At 37.7% G+C, this 22,017-nt stretch overlaps 1 protein-coding gene across 1 annotated transcript in view; it reads left to right on the plus strand.

The window, feature by feature from the left end:
- LOC150088395 (fasciculation and elongation protein zeta-2-like) overlaps positions 1-22,017 on the plus strand; it is a 224,977-nt gene that overhangs the window by 63,431 nt on the left and 139,529 nt on the right. Inside the window, exons 3-4 of the mRNA XM_090369484.1 lie at positions 207-315; positions 8,374-8,523. Of these exons, the coding sequence (XP_090225610.1) occupies positions 207-315; positions 8,374-8,523 (259 nt within the window). The remainder of the gene's footprint in view (positions 1-206; positions 316-8,373; positions 8,524-22,017) is intronic.

Raw genomic sequence — 22,017 nt, forward strand, 5'->3', positions numbered from 1 at the left:
ATATGTGAATGTATTTAATCTTTTAATTTGCTATTATAAATTCAGAACTAATGTAAAGTGGTGCTTTACCTTCAACTTGTTTGCTGGTTTACAATTAAAATAATTGAAATCAAGTTTGTTTGGATTTTGTTCTTGGGAATGCTATAATGGATTGTACACAAGTTAATTGTATCTTTTTTTTTTTTTTTTCTCTCTCCCCATTCAAGAATGTGGTGGACACTCACAGGAAATTTTGGCAATATTCTCCCAATCGATTGGTCTAAGTCATATGCCAGGAAACTGCAAATTCCATCTTTAAATCTGAATGAACGAAGGGTATGTGAAGTTAAATTATCTTAAATCAAATATTATTTTACTTTAGTATAATTGGTATTTTAAATGATTGAGTACTGCATTAACTGGCAACCACTTGCTCATATTAAATAGTTGTTCATATATCAGGGTTTAGAGAAAATAAAAGAAAAGTTCACTCCACCCAGACATAGCTGAACACTTTTAGCATTAGCATTAGCATTAGTAGAGGCATTTGATGCAAGAAAGCAAGCTTATGCAGCATCAGCCAAAAAAAAAAAAAAAAAAACCCACTTCCACTTCACCCCTCTGTTCGTTCAAAATACCTGTCCAGCTGAGCCTTAAACTTATTTAGGCTATCAACCTCCACCACAAGGGATGGAAGTCTGTTCCACCAACCAACCACCCGCTGGCTAAAGGCAAATTTCTGCACGTCTATCCTACATCTGTCTTTCCTCAATTTGAATTTATGCCCTCTCAGGTGATTTTTCTGAGCTAGAGGAAGCATCCCATCAGCATTGAGCATGCTTAAACCATTCAAGGCTTTATACACCTCTATCAGATCACCTCCCTGGTGCCTAGTCTCCAGACACTGTAATTTGCAAAACTTAAGCCTTTCTTCGTAAGAGCACCCCTCTGTTCCATTCACTAATCTTGTTGCCCTTCTCTGTACTCGTTCCAGCAGCTCTACATCCTTCTTGAAATGAGGCCTCCAGACCTGTATACAGTACTCTAGGTGTGGCCTCACCATCGCCTTATACAATGGAATAATCACCTCCTTATCCCTGCTGGAAAAATTCCTGTATATCATTGACAATACTCCATGATCTACTCTTGCAGCCCGTCTGCACTGCTCAGAGAACTTCATATCTGCCTGCACAACCACCCCCAAGTCCCTTTCATTCTCTACCACTGTCAGTGTAGTACCACAGAGTTGATACGTTGCTCTGGGGTTGCTGTTTCCCATGTGTAGTACTTTACATTTGTCAATGTTAAACTTCATTTGCCACCTCTCAGCCCATCTGCTCAACCTTTCCAGATCCTGTTGCAGCAGCATAGTGTCAGTAGTGTCCTTGACAACTCTGCCAACCTTTGTATTGTCTGCAAACTTGAACATTAAGCCCGATATACCATCATCAATATCATTTATAAATACAGAAAACAATAATGGACCCAACATTGAGCCCTGAGGGACTCCACTAATAACATCAGTCCACGATGAGCAGTGTCCATTGATTACCACTCTCTGTCTTCTCCCCCTCAACCACCCCTTTATCCATAGCAGCAATTTGCCTCCAATGTCACACTGCTCCAATTTGTGTAGCAGTCTTCCATGTATCAAAAGCCTTTCTAAGATCCAAGTATATAATATCAAAGTTATTCCCTGCATCCAGTTCTTTTGTGACTGCATCATAGTATCCAATCAAGTTGGTCAGGCAAGACCTCCCCTTAACAAAACCATGCTGTGTCTGAGCTATAACTGAAGTCTTGTCTAAATGATCCTGCAGTGCTTCTTTAATGAAGTTTAACATTGACAAATGTAAAGTACTACACATGGGAAACAGCAACCCCAGAGCAACGTATCAACTCTGTGGTACTACACTGACAGTGGTAGAGAATGAAAGGGACTTGGGGGTGGTTGTGCAGGCAGATATGAAGTTCTCTGAGCAGTGCAGACGGGCTGCAAGAGTAGCTCATGGAGTATTGTCAATGATATACAGGAATTTTTCCAGCAGGGATAAGGAGGTGATTATTCCATTGTATAAGGCGATGGTCAGGCCACACCTAGAGTACTGTATACAGGTCTGGAGGCCTCATTTCAAGAAGGATGTAGAGCTGCTGGAACGAGTACAGAGAAGGGCAACAAGATTAGTGAATGGAACAAAGGGGTGCTCTTACGAAGAAAGGCTTAAGTTTTGCAAATTACAGTGTCTGGAGACTAGACACCAGCGAGGTGATCTGATAGAGGTGTATAAAGCCTTGAATGGTTTAAGCATGCTCAATGCTGATGGGATTCTTCCTCTAGCTCAGAAAAATCACCTGAGAGGGCATAAATTCAAATTGAGGAAAGACAGATGTAGGATAGACGTGCGGAAATTTGCCTTTAGCCAGCGGGTGGTTGGTTGGTGGAACAGACTTCCATCCCTTGTGGTGGAGGTTGATAGCCTAAATAAGTTTAAGGCTCAGCTGGACAGGTATTTTGAATGAACAGAGGGGTGAAGTGGAAGTGGGGTTTTTTTTTTTTTTTTTGGCTGATGCTGCATAAGCTTGCTTTCTTGCATCAAATGCCTCTACTAATGCTAATGCTAACCAGTGCCTCCATTAATTTTCCTGGAACAGAAGTTAAGCTCACAGGTCTATAATTACTTGTGTCAGCCTTTGATCCTCCTTTGTGAATTGGGGTCACATTTGCACATTTCCAGTCTATGGGTACCTCCCCTGAGTCCAAGGAAGCTCTCATAATTATGGCTAAGGGTTTGCTTACTTCCTTTGCTGCCTCCTTTAATATAACTGGATAGATCCCATCCACCCCGGGTGCCTTTCTTGTGTTTATCTTCAACAGTTTCTCCTCCACTTTACTCCCAGTTATTTCAAGATTCTGTAGCTTACTGCTAGAGTTGAATACACCTCTGGCATTCCCCTCGCTGAATAACTCCTCATGTGTGAATGTCGATGCAAAATATTCATTTAGTTTGTTAGCTACCTGAGCAGGATCATCAACACTTGACCCATCAATATCAAGTGGACCAATCTGATTCATCCCCTTCCTTCTAGAGTTTACATAAGTAAAGAACTCTTTGCTGTTTTTCTTTGCATCCCTTGCCAAGGATTTCTCGTAATCTGCCTTCGCCTGCCTAACCTCCTTTGTAACTTGGTTGCATATCAACTTGTATCTATCATAGGCTTCTGTGTCATGTGTTAATTTGTATGTATCCCATGCATTTTTCTTCTCTGCCATATGCCTCATTAGTTCATCTGACATCCATTTTGGCCTAAACCTTGAACAATATTTCTTAGTTGGTATGTAAAGCCTAGTAGCTTTCAAGATAAGTTCTTTGAATGCTTCCCATTTTGAATTTGCTGTTGGTAACATCATCAGTTGGTCCCACTGTATAGAATTTAAATACTGTCTCAGTCCATCGTAGTCGCCTTTACGGAAGGAATAACCCTTCCCTTTACCCCTAATGGTAGTTACCTCTTTGAGTAAATCCCACTTCAGCACACTGTGATCACTGCCACCTAGTGGTTCATTTATCTGCAGATTCTTAATGCATGAAGAATCACTGCTGATAATCAAATCAAGAGTATTACTCCCTCTAGTTGCCTCCCGAACATGCTGATGTAGAAAACAATCATCCAATAAATCCACAAAAGCCCTGCTAGTGTGTGAGTAACCAGCCCCCAAATTCCAGTCAATATCTGGGAAATTAAAATCTCCCATTATAAGACACTCTGATTTACTGGCCCACTCTATTTCCCTGTACAGTTCCTTATTATACTCATCAGAGTCATTAGGCCTCTTGGTGGCTTAATTTCTCTTTCAAGCCACTCGAAGCGTTACCCTCATTTGGACCTACCTTTGCTATCTCCCCATGCAACCTTCACACTTTCTTTCTTCTTCTTTTTTTTTTTTCTTTCTCTCTCTCTCTCTCTCTCTCTCATCTTTCTTTTTTAAATTGGCCTCTGTCAGGAAGCTCAGGCAACCCTAGCAGATACTAGCCAGAGTATGATGGCGGGCAACCTAGTGTCCCACTAGGGGCCCTGCAGCCAATCAGCTAGAGACACAGCAACAGAAAAAAACACTATCTATGGATTTTTACTGTATTATTATGAAATGTGTTTTCCCCCTTCATTGAAATCATATCAAAACCATAAGTAAAATTTCAACATCTCTTCATTCCTTATTTTTTAAGCTTCATACTTTTTACTCCATATCTCACTTGTGCAATTTGTGTATGCTGCATTCGTCGTTATTGATTCTTTACCTTTTTTACTGTTTAAATTTAATACTTCAAAAAAAAAAGGCAGTGAATAGAAATATTAATTAGTATGTATATATTACAGTGCTATATTTACTGTAATATTTATTTATTTATTAGAAATTTAAGATGTTTAAACCTGTGTTAGCAATTTTATTGGGTTTCTAACGTTTTTTTAGTGTTTTACTTACTAGATTGAATATTTTTTTATAGTAGTGCTCTGCCCCATCCCTATTTTCCCCATAAGCCCCTTTGTTTTTAATGCGTGAAATACCATAACACGGAGATTTTTATGAACACGTGTACCCATGTAGAGGAAGGCATCCTCAAAGGATGCCTTTGGGGATGCCTTTGCCTGATGGAGAGGACTCCATCAGGCAAGTTGGGTATAGGGATGGGGAAGCAGAGTGAACCAAGCTAGTTTGCCTGGTTCTGACCGTCAATTGGGAAGCAGGCTAGTGGCAGAACAAGCCCATATGGGTTCTCCAGGACACACATATCAGGTCTTCTAAGCTTGTATCCTTCCTGGAGGGGTTTAAGTAAGCATTTCTAATCCATCATTAGGGTGGGTAGATGTTGTTGATGGTCTTGAGGGAAAGATCTCTTCTTGAATAGCTTTTGGGCAAAGTGTGTGAAGGCTATATTCTTTGTTTCTATCCAGGATATGATGTTCCTTGTCCTTTGGGAGGAAGGTAAGTCTTGTGATCATTTGACTTTGTAGATCTTCATAGAGGGGATAGTCATGCATCAGATGTGACCAGCTTTCCAGAGCCCGACAAAGGCAGTACAGATCCTCGATGGTTCCTATGGGTGCGAGTTTGGCTTTGATGGAGCCTTGTCCTGTCAGAAGGAATGTTGTATGCACACCAGGGGGAAACCATGTTGGAGATTTAGGGTAGTCCTTGTCTACATAGAGAACAAATTTCTTTGTTATTTTCCCTTTTGTTGGAATTCGTCCATCTTGTCTGCCTGACCTGCTGCAAGTGGAAAGTGAGTCGTCGCTTCTCTGCTTTTGTGTTGTTGGCAAGCAGCTAGTGACACAACAACAAAACAAAACACAATACTACATAAACCAGAATGGTAAAGTTCATGAAGGTGACTGATTTACCCTTAAACAGAGATGGTAAAGGAGCCCACATCGAACCACCTCCTGATCTATCAGCAGGGTGGTGGCCCACACTTGCAGTGCATGTGTGCTCACTGTACAGCAGGCCTGCATGATGATCAGCAGGATGGATCTCTGGGTGGTATCTGGCTTTTTCATAATGGTTACGAGAGCAGCTCGATGGTACCAAATGCCTGAGGCATGGTTTATTGCCGGTAGGAAGACTGCCCTATAGAAGAGCTAGAATATGCGGCGGGTGAGGCTCCAATCCCTGCACATAACTCTGGCTACCAAGGTGATGTTGTTTCTAATTTTAGATTGCAAATATTTCAGATGTGGTAGGAAGGTGAAACCAGAGTCCAGCACTTTGCCAAGGTATTTTAGCTCTGAGGTGAGCCCGATAGTGGTTCCATCAATCTTGTTCTGTGGGGGTCTTCTCAGATTGTGTTCTTTTAGGAGAATGGAATTTGTCTTAGCTGGGAAATCCAGAGATTATGGAGGTTAGCCCATTCCTGCATGGGTAGTAGCACCCTGTTTGCTTGGGTCTTGAGCTGATCCCTGGAATCTGCAGCCACGGCCAGAATCCGATGCCCACATAAGCCTATGAGGTGACATCGAATAAGGAATTTGTCGAGTACAACATTCCACCGGCGTGGCCCCAGTACAGAGCCTTGGGGACAGCCCCTATGAACCAGATAGGTGACTCTATGGTATGGGACATTAACAGTAATGCTCCGGCTGGTGAGGTAGCATGGATGCTTGCTCCAGTTGTTAGTAGTTAACTTGGACTCACTGCTCATATGTTGCTGTTGTCAGGTCATGAAAATTGTTTGAAGCCTTCCACATACAAAAGAACTACATGTTGTTTACAGAAATATAGATAGGTGACAATTCCTCTCCTGGATAGTCCTGTTCTCAGACTTAAAGGCCTGCCCAGAACAAGATCTGCAACCTCAACCCAGAACTTCCTGAGCAGCTGTAATACTAGTGGCCACCATAATCAAGCTTCATCAATTGACAACAGCAACAGAAGGGCAATGTCTCTGAGCCAACTAAATAGCAGCAGGCTGGAACACACCCCCAACCTGATAGTCTGCATGATTAATAGCAAAAAAATGCTTCATGATGGCTTAATCTATCCTAGCAATCCATTCTAAGTCCCTAGCACTGATTGAGCATTCTAGAAATGATCCTAGTTTACAGCTCTCCTTAGTCTTCACTCAGCCTCCATGCTATGACTACATTATGACTACAATAATGACTACATTTTTCACTATGTTAGTGAAAAATGTAGTCATTATTAGTAGTTTAATTGTTAGATGTTTGGATTTACATCAGAAGGAGCCACAGAACTCTGAAATGTAAGATACTTCCATATATTAGTTAGTATTGGTATTTATTAAATTATTTAAATTATGCTATCTCCAAATTGAGTTCCTAATAATATCCTTCAGCCTTTATATTTTAAGTGAATTAGCTTCTCTGATTCTTTTCAAAGGCAGCACAGTATGATCCCATGGTAAATGGAACAAGGAAGGAATGATTCTTATTACTTCTCTATATTAATATTTTCTGTAATGGGTGTTTGTACATTTGGGTGTACAAATGGTTAACTGTAACTATTAGTTACAGGGTTAATGGCTAGTTATTAAGGTATTTCAAGGTTGATCTGGACATTTTTTAATGGTATTTATGCACAGTGTCTGTATGTATACACCAGAATGAGAAAACACTGTGGCAGATGGTAGTCATACTGCTCTCTCCTTGACGTATGGCCGTGCCCTTTAGAAGCAGTTACAAGATGTCATCAGATTGTCATTGAGTGTGCAATAGTGCTGTGCATCAAATTTATATGAAAAAAAGTGACCTAAGTGAAATTTTCTGCAGTTTCTATACGTAATACAGGGCAAAGATCTTATGTGGTGTGTGCGTAATTGGTATGTTTTTCCAAAGCCTATGAGGAATTATTTCACCGCCACAGTTACATACAGCTGATAGCTTTACAGTTGTGGATACGTTGTGTCAAGGAGCTTTGCATCAAAAGTGTATAGGTTTTGAAAATATAGAGGGAGTTATTAAAGGATACATTGTTCAAGGAAGTGTGTATCATTGGGTTCCAGGATGCTGATGCACAATGCCTTTTGGTGAAACATTAGCAGCTGAACTAGTTCAAATAGTGGGGAGTGCAGAAAGGCACCCGCCCATGCAGAAATGCAGCAAATAGTGAAAAGATGTGAATACACTACTTACTCTAGAGTCGAAAACAGTCTGGTATGGAATGGCAATACTAAGGATTTCCACCACTCAGAAAATTCAAGACAGCCTTCAGCTGGCAAGATCATGGCAAATGTCTTAATTGGGATGGGAGTCTTGTCAGTTTACTGTCACCCCTTTTAATGGTTGATGTCCAGTATTACAGCAACTTGCTTCTCGGTGGTTTGAAAGGAAAAGCCTGAGCAGAATCATTCTGCTTCACAACTATGCATATGCACATGTGGAAAATTTTAAAATGAGATTAGCAACCTTGAGTAGGGAACCATGATCCATCCTCTTTATTGTTAGGATTTAGTCTCCCCATCCAGTGATTATCAGTGGATGTGCATTGACTGCCACATTGTCATTGCCAGGGCTAGGCACTGATGCTGTCAGTATAGAAACTAGTAGGCCGAGTGCATTGCCAATTAAGGAAACTGTGCCATTGTAGAGGCACAATATCTTGAAATAGTAATAAGTTCAGTGATTCTGGCGTTTGTGTGTTAAAAAAAATACTCTTTATTATGCAGGTGTGTCATCCTGAAATTTATTTTCGCATGAGAATCATTCTTTGCAAGACTTGAGCAAACTACCCTTTCAGGGAATTGTTATATAAAATGAAACTAACATGCTAAGCACCTCATATATTAACTGAATCGCTTATTCCTATTTTCATTTGTGAATGCATTGTCATCTGTTTCATTACCATAAGACTTAGCTTTAATTTTTTATTCTCTTTTATAGGATAGAGATTCCGGAGATGAGTTAGATGCATCTGAAGATGAAGACTTAGCAAAAGACTTAGACATGCACTCTCTTATCATATCTAGTCTTCAGCAAGAGCCTATGTTTACTGCAGAACAAGTTTTGGAAGAAATTGATGAAATAATGAAGGTAATGAAATTTTAAAAATAGGAACACTCAGGCTGTGTCATTTAGTTTAGTTCTTTTGTTACCAATAATCCATCCTTAAATTTATTCAGACTATCCACTTCCACCAGATAGTTTGTTTCAATAATAAATTATTTACTGGCTGAAAATAATTTTTCACAAATCTGTCCTGCAACCATCGTTTTTCAATTTAAATTTATTCATTCACCTGTGTTGCCCGAGAAAGAAGAGTAAGGATAACATCAACGTTTAGTTTATGTAATACATTTAAAACTTTAAACATTTCAGTCTGGTTTTCTTTCAAATATCTTACCTCCAAGCAAGCAGTTTGCAGAAGTGAATTCTTTTTTGGTGAGAGTACCCTTTTGTGTTGCATACTAACATTTTGCTTTTCTCTGTGGTTTTCAGGCCTGCATGCAGCACTCAAGATGTGGCCTAACCATTGCTTTACATAATGGGACAATTATCTTCTTGTCCCTGCTGGAAAAATTTAGTGAATGTCATTGACAAAACCCCATCAGCTGTCTAGCAGCGAGTGTGCTTCTCAGAAATTTCTTGTCAGACTGTACAGTTAATCCAAGTTCTCTTTGGTTCCTCACCATCTTCAGTGGGTGAGGAACAAAAGAGAATCAGAATAAAATATCAACTGGTATGTTATTCTGCGATTCTAAACATACCAGTTGGTATATTATTCTGTGATTACTGCTGTTACCCCTACAGCATCTTGCATTTAACAATGTTGAACCTGAATTGCCACTTCTCATCCCACCTGCTTGATTTTTCTAGATCTTATTACAGTAGCATACCCTGATTGCTGTCATTAACCATGCTGGGGATCATATGCAAAATTACACCTTAAACTTAATATGGCTTCATAAATGTAGTATTAGTAGCAGCAAATGGTGAAAGGAAGAAAGTTTATATAGCATCTGAACTACTTAAAACTGTAGGGGATTGCAAAGATGTACCTCCTCTCACCCACAGAAATTTGTTGCAGAAATGTAGAATATAATGAAAAGATGTGAATACACTACTTATCCGGATTCAAAAATCAGCAGGGGGGGGGTGGCTATCCTGCAAAATCAATCAGCATTGCTTACTCAATCATTTCAAAACCTTAAACACATCAATCAGGCCTGTTCCTCGCAGGTCCCTAATTTGCAGCAGTCTTTCTAAAAGCCTCATTTTAGGAAGGATTTCAGACTTGTATGCAGTACTGAAGATGTGGCCTAACCATTGTCTTATGCAATGGGATAATCACTCCTCCTCCTCATCCCTGCTAGAAAAATTCCTGTATATCATTAACAAAACCCCATGAGCTGTCCAAGAGATTACCCTTTTGTTCCCCTCATTAATCTCTTTCTTCTCTGCACCTGTTACAACAGATCCACATCCTTCCTAAAATGAGGTTTTCAGACTTGTATGCAGAACTCAAGAAGTGGACTAACCACTGTCTTATTCAATGGGATATTTACCCATGCTGGAAAAATTCCTGTATATCCTTAACAAAACCCCATGAGCTATCCAAGTAGATTATCTGCACTGCTTAGAGAACTCCACATCTGACTGCACACTTACTGCCAGATTTTTTTGTGTGGTATTCATCATCATCATCATCAACCATTTTCAATCCACTGCAGGATGAAGGCCTCTCCAGCAACTTTCCAGTTCCTTCTGTTTTGAGCACTAGCCATCCATTTACTACTCAAAAACTCATGAATTTCATCTATCCATCTCCGCCTTTGTCTTCCAGGTTTTCTTCTAGCTCCTCTCGGGTACCATTCTGTTATTTTCTTAGTCCATCTGTCATCATGTCTTCGAGCTATGTGTCCTGCCCAAGACCATTTTAGTTCTTTAGTTTTGATAAGAATGTCCTTTACTTGAGTTTGCTGCCTAATCCATGTGTTTCTCTTCTTATCTAACAGTCTGATTCCCAATATAATTCGTTCCATTCTTCGCTGTGTAGTTCTTAGCTTCTCTTCCATTCTTTTGGTGAGTGCCCAAGTTTCACTTCCATAAGTCATGGTGGGGAGTATACATTGATTCATTATTTTACGTTTCAGACAAACTGGGATATTGCTCTTCAGTATGTGACTATATTTCCTGAATGCTATACATCCAAAATTTATTCTTCTCTTGACTTCCAGCCATTTATCATTATTACAGCTAATAACTTGTCCCAGATAAGTATATGACTCCACCTTTTCAATTACTGCTCCTTCAATCATTATTTCTCTTTCCGTGGCATACTTGTTCATCATTACTTTTGTTTTAGCCATATTCATCTTTAGTCCAAAATCCTTACTAACTGTGCATAACTGATTAAGATTTTCCTCTAATTCTTTGGGATCGTGGCTTATGACCACAATGTCATCTGCAAATCGTAAATGGTTTAGGTACTCTCCGTTCACATTGACTCCTTTCTGCGACCAGTCTAATCTTCTGAAAGCTTCATCAAGGGCAGCAGTAAACAGCTTCGGAGATATTGTGTCTCCTTGTCGAACTCCTTTCTCGATTTTAAATTTGCTACTGTCTTTGTCTAGTCTAATAAAGGATGTAGCACTCTCATATATTTTCTTCAAAATCATAATATATGGAGTATCTATGCCTTGTCTTTCCAGTGCCCGAAACATTGCCTTATGCTGTATGGAGTCAAATGCCTTTTCATAATCCACAAATGCCAGGCATAATGGTGTTTTATATTCATTTGCTTTCTCCATTAGCTGTGATATTACGTGAAGGTGATCCATAGTTGAGAATCCTGTCCTAAAGCCAGCTTGCTCTTTCGGTTGATTCTCATCAAGTATTCTTTCTAATCTGTTAGTAATGACCCTTGTGAACAACTTGTAGATATGGGATAACAAGCTAATTGGTCTATAATTTCCAATTTCTGATTTATCTCCTTTCTTATGCAGCAAAACTATGATTGCATTATTCCACTGCTTAGGCATCACACCTTTTCTAATGCACTTTGTGAAGAGCCTTGCCAGTTTTTGTGTTATGTCTCTTCCTCCCAATTTTAACAACTCTACAGTAACTTCATCTTCCCCCGGGGCTTTCTGATTCTTCATTTTCTTCAATGCATGTTCTACCTCATCAGGAAGAATATCAGGTATGTCGTATGTGTTGCTACTTTGCAATCCATCTTCCCCACTGCTGGTATCATTCCCTCGCTCCTTGTATAATTCTCTATAGTAGTCTTCTGCTATTTGAATTATGCCTTCTCTTCTGTTTATAAGTACACCATCGCTATTCTTCAGTTTCAGTATCATTTGTCTTTCTGTATTACTGCTCATGGCATTTCTGTATTACTGTATCATTTGTCTTTCTGTATTACTGATTTAAATTCTTTGTTTTCCCTTAATGCTTGTTCTACTTTTCTTGTGTTAAATCTTCTTATGTCCTCTCTGAGTCTCTTTCTAATGGCTTTGCATAACTCAGTATACTCAATTTTCTCCCTGTCAGTGTTTTTCTTGCTCTTCATTTGTCGTCTTTGGTTCATCATGACAAGTGTTTCTTGACTAATTTTTTCTTCTTTGGATTTCTGTTTCCCTACAGGTTTCTTGGGCTTTATCACTTTCAGAAAGTTGTAATATTCCTCGTCGATATCTTGGTCCTGAGCAGTCTGCAGAAGCTCAAACTTGTTCTTAAGTTCCAGTACATAATGCTTTTTCTCCTCCTCTGTTATTTCAAAGACCTTTGTATCATTTACTTGAGTCAGTTTTTTCCTTTCCTTTCCTACATCTATATCAAGTGTACATCTTACCATTCTGTGATCACTTCCAACATTTACCTTATTCAGGACGGTAACATCATTCACAATATATCTTCTGTTAGTGAGGATGAAGTCGATTTCATTAGTTGTTAATCCATTTGGACTCTTCCATGTCCACTTTCTGTTCACCCTTTTCTTGAAAAAAGTGTTCATTACTGACATTCCTTGAGATTCTGCAAATTCCACAAGTCTTTCACCTCTTTTATTTCTTTCACCAATTCCAAAATTTCCTATAGTTCCTCTTTCTGCGCTGTTTTGCCTTTTTCCAACCTTAGCATTGAAGTCGCCCATAATAATAGTGTAGTGGATTTTCTGCTCATCTACAAGACTCTCAATTTCAGTGTACATTTCTTCAACCTCTTCATCATCATGGCTCGATGTTGGTGCTTAAATCATTATAATCTTTAGCTTGTACCTCTTAGAAATCTTGAGTATTAGTCTTGACACCCTTGGTGATGTACTTTTGAATTCCAAGATGTTGTTTTTAAAATCTTTATGGACCAGAAACCCAACTCCACCTTCACTCCTTTCACTGTTTCCATTGGTGTACAGCAGATTTCCACTTGATAAACTTATAAGTGATTCATTTCTTCTTCTTGTTTCAGCCAAACCGATGATATTCCAATTCACATTTTCTAATTCCTTTTCCAGCTCTAATATCCTGTCTTCACCGATGAGTGATCGTACGTTATAACAGGCCAAGTTCAATTTCCGTGCATGGCAGCCTGGTTGTACCCAGAGATTCTTAGCACCCTCTGCTTCCTCTCTGATCCTCTCGCTGCCGTAAGAGGGAGAGTGAAAGCTGCTGGGGACTGAGGGCCATTTGTATTGTTGTGCTCTCATTGCTGGAGGGTTTGGTCTTTTCCTCTTCACGCTGACCAGGCGTCTTGAAGAGAACCACTCTACACGTTCGTTGCCACCTAAGTGACGTAACAGGGCTTACCATCGAGAAGGTGTGCATGAGTGGATTTTAGGGAGGCAGGCCAACCGGACTTCTCCTAAATCTTCTGTAATAGAGAGATATTGGATCCATCAGTGTTTTAGGCTGAGTGTCTGATAACACACGGGATACCTGTTCCCCTCTAAGCCCCTAAGTGTGGTATTACATAGTTGATATAATATTCTAGGATTATTGCCATCATATGTGACCCAGTAATTTAAGTTTAACATTTGTCAATGTTAAACTTAAATTGCCACTTCTGCATAATTTTTCTAGACCTTGTTGCAGTAGCTTTCCCTGATTACTGTCGTTAACCATACTGCCAACCTTCTCATAACTAAATCTGATAGACCTTTATCAATATCATTAATAAATACTGACAACAATAATGGGCCTAGCATTTAACTCTGGGGAAGATAAGCTAACCTAACCTTAATAACATTAGTCCAAATAGAGCCGTGCCTTAGATAAACAATCTTAGTCTTCTCCCACTGAACCAAACCTTTATCTATAGCAGTAAATTCCCCTCTAATGACACACTTCACCAATTTTTATAGTAGTGTTATGTAGAACAGTGTCAAATACTTTCTGAAATCTAAGTATATGGTGTCAAAATTATTTTTTGCATCCACTTCCTTTGTTAGCACATCATAGTATATAATAAGATTGGTTGCGACAAGATTGTCCCTTAACAAATCCATGTTGTGACTGCTGTTTAACTGCATTCCTGGTCTAGATGGTCCTGCATTACTTCTTTAACCAGTGACTTCATTATTTTCCCCTCTAACAAAAGTCAAGCTTCCAGGTCTACAATTATTCACTTCACACTTTGATCCCCTTTCATGAATTAGGTTTACATTTACACATCTCCAATAGTCACCTCCCCTAAATCCTGGAATGCTCTTATAATTATGGCTATATGTTTGTTTGCTTTCTTTCTGCCTCTCTTATCCCCCCTTCTCCCTCAACCCATGCACAGTACTACTGCTATTAATATAAATTAGCTAATATTAATATTAATATTAGTATTAATATTAATATAAATAGCACTAATATTAATATTAATATAAAATAGCACTAATAATACAGTACTATAATATAATACTAATATATACTAACACTAGGTGGTAGATGACTCTCAGCAATTGGTGCAATACCATCACTTTACTTATTAGAGACGTGAAGTGGTGAAACCCATGTTTAGTCACCATGAAAGCAAAGCAGTCTCCAGCATCCCCTTCCTCTCCATCTCCTTTAACCCATGCATGGTACTAAGTGCTATAGGTTTTGATACCTTTCGTGTTTGGGGGTTTTCATAAAAAAAAAAAAAAAAAAAAAAAAAGCTGAATGATGGCAGCATTCTTCCTTTTGCTCAGATAACACACGAGGGGACATAAGTTTAAATTCTGTAAGGGTGGTTGCAAGATAATTATATGGAAATTTACTTTCAGCCAGCAGGTAGTTGATTGTTGGAACAAAATTCTTCAAAAATTGTGGAGGTGGACATTTTGAATAATTTTAAGAAGAACTAGACAGATTTTTAGTGTGGAAAGACAGTTGATTTGTGAAGAATTTTTTTTTTTTTTTTTTTTAATTTTTATTTTGTTGATGCTGTATAAGTTTGCTTCTTGGACTAAGAAAATAACAGAATAGTATCCAAGAGGAGCTAGAAGAAAACCTGGAAGACAAAGGTGGAGATGGATAGATAAAATTCATGAGTTTGTGGGTAGTAAATGGATGGCCAGTGCTCAAAACAGAAGGAACTGGAAAGTTGCTGGAGAGGCCTTCATCCTGCAGTGGATTGAAAATGGTGTTGATGATGATGATGAAGTTTGCTTCTTTGCATCTTTTATCAATACTATGAATCAACAGGGCTTACCTTTATTTTTTGATATAGGAAGCTTCTTTTCCAACTCTCCTTGTCCAACTCGCTAATAATTCATGGGGAAGGCGATGTCAATTTTGCAAAACATTGTCATAAAGTTAGATTTTGGAGGTCTAAACGGGCTAATAATTAAGGATCGATTTTACTTTTTGGTCCCGTGGCTGGAATTTTGAGTTAAATTTAGGGGTCTAATAATTGGGTAAGGGGCGGGGGTGGGGGTAGGGGTTGGGGTTATTCTCTACATTCCTTAAGTTGGACTAGAACTTTTCGGGGCATCATGTTCACAGGAAGAGAGTTACTCACAATTAATCCGAAACTTTTTTTCTTTCCTTATGTTGTAGTATTTGTTCTTCACGCATGCGTATAAGTGACCAATCGTCGGACAATAGGAATGGCCTACGGATATTGATTGAAGTTTCATGTAGTTTCATCTCTAAGGTTTCTGCAATGAGTAGTTTGTAGTAGTTGTGTTGAATATTTATAATTTTTGTTTCCGTAAAGCCGAAAGTATGTCTTTCATTTATTGCGTGGAACAAAAGTTCCGATGCATTTGAATGACCCACCCGCACCGAAGCTTCGTGTTGTTTTGCTCGAAGCTGTGCTACTCCCATGGTGGATCCTACGTAGACAGCGTCACAATTTTTGCATGGTATACTGTATATCAAAAAATAAAGGTAAGCCCTGTTGATTCATAATATAATAGAATATAGGAATTATCGAGCACGTAATAGCTCTCTAGTATCAAATTTATCAATACTAATACGAACTCAGTGTTGGATTTGAGCTTAAAGTGAGAGATTTATTGGATACCAAGCAATTTCTATTACACTTAATCACTGATTGAATGAAGTAGACTACTCAAGAAAACTAAATTTCAAACTCAACTTTGGAGATTCTAGTAAATCAAAATTTTTAACCTTCTGACATAGCACACCGGGATAAAGTGTGCTGGAGCCCCCCGCCCTTTTAATTTAAACAATTTGTATGAGTGACATCGATGTCAAGACAATTTTTGAATTCAATTATTGTGTTTTATGATCGCTGTATCATTAAATATTTTGTTATTAAAGAAGTTTGGCCATAAAAAAATAAAAATCAAGCATTTTTTTTTTTTCTGTTCATGCTTGTTAATTATCTCTTGTTTAAAAAAAAAAAAAAAAAAAATTTTAATGAGCTGCATCTTTTCTGCCCAATTACTGAAGTATACTGTTGTTGTATTTGATTCATATATCTTACAATGGAAGTGCTTGCTTGCTTGCTTGCTTCAGATGTTTACATTTCTCAATGGCAGACCATTCACTGCAGCTTTCGAGATATTCCATCTTAGCGTGACCACCAAATATGGAGGATGCGGAAAGGTCAGGAAATGACCACCGCATATCCCTGGAGCAATATGGCCTTAGTTGCCAATGCTCCTAAAAACCAAATAACAACATTCCATCTTAGCTTTTTTTTCAAATTTTGCTTGACAACCTGGGGGTAATTGTGCACTCGGATGCAAAGTTCTCTGAGCATTGCAGACAGGCTGTCAGGACAGCTCATTGGGTGTTGTCGACGATATACAGAAATTTTGCTAGCAGGGTTATGGGAAGTGATTATCCCATTGTATTAGGCAGTTGTCAGGCCACATCTTGAGTACTGTATACAGGTCTGGAGGTATCATTTTAGGGAGAATGTGCATCTGTTGAAATGGGTTTCTACAGATGCACATTCCTCTTGCTAATATCACTGTACAGAAGAGCAGTGATATTAGCAAGAGGAACAAAAAGTACTCTTACCAGGACAGGCTTATCTAGAAACTACAGCAAGTCCCTGAGTTACATAAATTCGGACTTGCGTAAATTTTTTTTTTTTTTTTTTCAGGATTGTAAAATTTAAAACAGTTTAAAAAAAAAAAATTATGATACGCAATCAATAACAATGAACATGGCACACACAAATTGCATAAGTGAGATACGGAGTAACAAGCTTAAAAAATAGGAATGAAGAGAAGATTCTGAAAATGTATTTGTTTTTTTCATATGAAGGGGATTCACCATAATAACATAAAAATCTACAGAATTCCAGCAATCAGTATTATCAAATGCAATAAGATCGAGTTTACTACACATTTATTATTATTACTAGCAATATAGTGCAAGGAAGCCAATGATGATATCCAGCTCAGGACCCTGGGTGTGCCAAGCCCATCTCACCAGATTTGAGCCCCTTGGTTTATAATGAATTGCACTAACAGAAAAGTCCAATAAACAGAAACTGCAAATTGTTTTATCTTAGTGACCTCCAGAAATGTGCTTTAGTAAATGTGAGCTCGCATGAGGTGATAGTGTGTTTCCGCCTTAACCCTGTGAAGTTCTTTACAGAAAATTTCATTTTGACCGTTATCGTGGTGACGACTAAGAGAATAAGCGACAGCAGTACTAGTAAGTCTACCGAGAAAAGGAAGGCGATCAATTTGGATTTATGAAAATCCAAATTGATCGCCAAAAAATCCAAAATCCAAATCCAAATTGAAATAATAAGGATTTATGAAAATGGTCGGACATTAACAAGTATCGCGCGGAATTTAGATTTGTCAGGATCAACAGTGAACACAATAATAAAGGACAAAGACAGAATACAAGAAGTAGTGTATACAAAAAGACAGAATACAAGAAACTATAATAACCAAGGCTACGAAAAACATATCAGTCTTTACAGTATAATAACATAGATTCTTTCTTCCTTTTGTGTTTTCTTTTCTTATGTGCCACTCCGGCTACTTCAATGCTGTCCCCAGATAAAATTTTTAATTGAACCAATTAAAAATATATAACTAATTAATTGAAAAATATATAACTATTTTTCTTCATTCTTCTGAGGATATTATGTGGTTTTTGTAATTTTAGCATATCACCGATATATTAGCATCATTTTATTAGTCATTCCTAAGTTACGTAAAACTCTACTTACATAAGGAGTCCCGGAACGTATCTCTTATGTATATTGGGGACTTACTGTAGATAACTATGAGATCTGATTGACGTGTTTAAGGCTTTGAATAGATTGAGTAAGCTCAGTTCTGATATAATCCTTCCTCTTTTTGCTCAGACTGCACACGAGAGGGCTTAAATTCAAATTAAGGAAGTGTGTGTGTGTGTGTGTGTGTGTGTGTGTGTGTGTGTGTGTGTGTGTGTGTGTGTGTGTGTGTACAGGTGGTCGATTGTTGGAACAAACTTCCATCTGGTATTGTAGAGGCAGATAGTTTGAATTTCAAGAAAGAACTAGACTGACTGTTAGAAAGGAGGGCTGGACATGTAATATGGGAATTAGTGACGTTTTCTCACTTTTTTTTTTTTGCTGATGCTGTTAAGCTTGCTTTCTTGCTATTAATACTTAATGTCCAAAAATGCTTACATTTTTTGGCATATGAACAAAAACACATCTGAAGCATGGCAGAGAGGGTTTTATTGCAGAAAGAATAATTAAAAATATACACCTTTAATATAAAATGGATTATTAACAGTTATGCTTATGATAGATTTAAAACAAAAGGATGTCATCAAAAAGTGAACAATTTTAAATTTTAATGCCAAATTTAAGGTTGTAAAATGGCATACCTGATCCTAAGGTGTGTCTGTTGGTAGGAGGAAATTGGTATACCTGTCAGAGGACTAAGTTCAAACTTTATGAGGTTAAGTGTCAATATGTAATTCTTATTTAGTAAACTAAAGAAAAAAACAATTGTTACATAGTAGGCACTATTTTCTTTTGCATGTAGTGTAAGGTGGATGGAAAGTTTACCTCTGAGACCAGATTGTGCCAATCAATAATGTAGCTGCCAACAAAATTTTTAGTTTTGTTACTTCAAGAGGTGATCATTTAATTTGTGGATTGGTGCACAATCTTATCTTAATTGTCATCATCTGAATCTTCTGTGGATTTCTACTTCTCGAAATACTCTCCCTTGAACTTTACACACTTTCGCCACCATTGTACCCATGCATTAAATCCTTCTTGCTAACTATTTTTTGAAAAACTGCGAAGTGCTTCCGTTATGGCTCAGCGAGCATCATTGTCAGACGTGAAGCACTTGCCTTTCAGGGCTATTTTCAGATGTGGAAACAGGAAGAAATCACAAGGGGGTCAACTCCGATGAATAAGGGCAGAGGATGTGGCAGAACTTCGGCACCTATGGCAGTGATCATTGGCTGAACAATATTAGCTGTATAGGGCCTGACATTGTCTTGTTGGGGAAACCACTTCACACCGGAAAGTTCTTGATGTCTCTCACAAATGGCATGGCGAAGTTTGACTCTGAGAACCTCAGAGTATACTTTCTTATTCGTAGGTGTTCATGAGGCACAGAATGTGTAACAAATATGCCTTTATGTCAAAAAGCACAAGAACCATTTGTTTGTCAGCTGAACGAGAAGCTTAATTTCTTCAGTCTTGGTGAATCAGAATACTTTCACTCACTTGACTGTTGTTTTGTCTCTGAATGATAGTGAAAATCCAAGTTTCATCATGTCACATGTCACTATTTGATTTAAAAAGTTTTGACCCTGTGTTTCAAAACAATCAATTTCTTTTCACAAGTCTATCCTTGAGAATAGATGTGCAGAAGTTTTTCTTTAGCCAGCAGGTAGTTGATTGCTGGAACAGACTTCCATCTGTTTTTGTGGAAGTTGATAGCTTAAATAAATTTAAGGCTGAACTAGACAAACATTTGGAGTGGCCAGATGGGTGAAATGGGAAGGGTTTTTTTTTTTGTTTGGCTGATGCTGTATTAGCTTGCTTTCTTGCATTATATACCTCTGCTAATGCTTTGCTGTGTTTGTTCTGGAGTTCAAATTGTGTAGAATTCAGCAGGCACAGATTTGTGACATTTTCAGGTGATCTTTCACAATATTGTGAGCACTGCCGTATGAAATGGACATTCTAAAAGCTAATTCACAAAGTGTAATTTGCCTGTCTTCATCCAAGATTCCTGGGCTTTTGTGATTTGCTCAGGAGTTGTTGAAGAGGAAGGCTGACTGGATCTTGGTTTGTCTGCAGTGGATGTCCACGATTTAGTGATCGCCCCTTTATATGAGGTAAACATTGAAGATAGTGCATATATCCAGTAAATTTATTACTGGATATATACATTATCATTAATCTCCTTACACAATGGAATCCAGTACAACAGGCCCATTTGTATTTATCTGTTGAAGATAGTTTATAATAATTATACATTGGATTATATGCATGCAGTTTTTACATTTATTACTTGTTTATTTCAAAATATAAGAGCAATGAAGCTCAGTTTTTCCTACTTTAAGTACTCTTGTTTAAATATAAATTGATACCATCCCTTTATTGTAGGAAATTTTGACCCGACGCTCACATCAAACTAATCCGATTTTAATGTGATATAAAATCTTTAAGTATTAAAATCTTTAAAACTGCAAACATATCCCTATTGAATGGGTTGTTGAATTATATGATATGATATTATATAAAAAACTAAACTTGTCTTCAATTCACATAGTTTGCCAGCTGCCACCAAGGAAGAGCCAAGCGCAGCCGATGTACATCCACTAAACCCATTAGCATTGGTAGACCAGAAAGAAAAGACAATTGTCAAAATGTGTTAAAACTATTAAATTAAAACCGAATTAAAATATTCTAATAGTCAAACCTTAGAATATTTTAATTTGGTTTTAATTTAATATAGTTTTAACACATTTTGACAATTGTCTTCTCTTTCTGGTCTACCAATGCTAATGGGTTTAGTTTGGGGTAAGTGGATGTATATCGGCTGCGCTTGGCTCTTCCTTGGTGGCAGCTGACAAACTATGTGAATTGAAGACAAGTTTAGTTTTTTATATAATATCATATCATATAATTCAACAACCCTTCAATAGGGATATGTTTGCAGTTTTAAAGATTTTAATACTTAAAGATTTTATATTACATTAATCGGATCAGTTTGATGTGAGCATCGGGTCAAGACTTCCTGCAATATAAAGGTATGATATCAAACTTATATTTAAACAATTACTTGTTTATTACAATTAATTGAACTATAGTGTCATTGTATTCAACATTTTAAAGTAAATAATTTACTTTTCAAACCCACACCGGGAATAATTTTTGATACAATACACAATAATATATTTCTAAAAGAGATCCATTGTAAATTTGTAGCTTGTATCATCCAAGATCATTTTATATACAGAGAATGACCTTTCTACTTTTCCGGAAGTCACTGGGCTGTGTTTAAAAATGTCAACTTTTGAAGCCACTACTTAAAATGGAATTTCATTTCCTTTCCCATTTATAAATTCATCTATTTTCCTTAAAGTGTGAAATCCTGAGTCCATTTCTAAAACATTATTGTATTTTCTTATTTCTTCTATGCCCCAGCATAGCTGAAATTTGCAATTCAATTTTTTCCATCTTTCCGATTGCGCTGTTCAAAGAATGTCCTCACATTTCATGTTCAGTTATATAACTAAGTAATCAGCTGAAGTGGGACTGGATGAAGAATAAATGTTTCCTAGCCAAAGAATCAGAAAGCATTGCCTTAGCACTACCAATAGCTGCCGAATGTGCACTATCCAAGGAATCAACAAATGCTTTTATAGAATCAAAATTTTAGAATAAAATGACACTGCTTGTAGTCATGTTCCTCTTGTGAGAACAGGATCGGGAGGAGAGAAAGAGTAGGTTTTTTTTTTTTTTTTTAATGTAAACCCCAAACACGAGAGGTATTAGAACCTATAGTACTTAGTACTTGGGTTGAAGGTTGAGAAGACGAAAGAAGATATTTGTTGATATTGAACTTTAACTTCTGTAGACTGTAATTTTCAGGAAATACGTATGAAGGAAATTTATTCCAGAAAATGGCGGTTGAATGAATAAACGAGGAAG

This window comes from Mastigoproctus giganteus, chromosome 3, assembly GCF_048544385.1.
Source record: "Mastigoproctus giganteus isolate SK-2022 chromosome 3, ASM4854438v1, whole genome shotgun sequence".
Lineage (NCBI taxonomy): Eukaryota > Metazoa > Arthropoda > Arachnida > Uropygi > Thelyphonidae > Mastigoproctus > Mastigoproctus giganteus.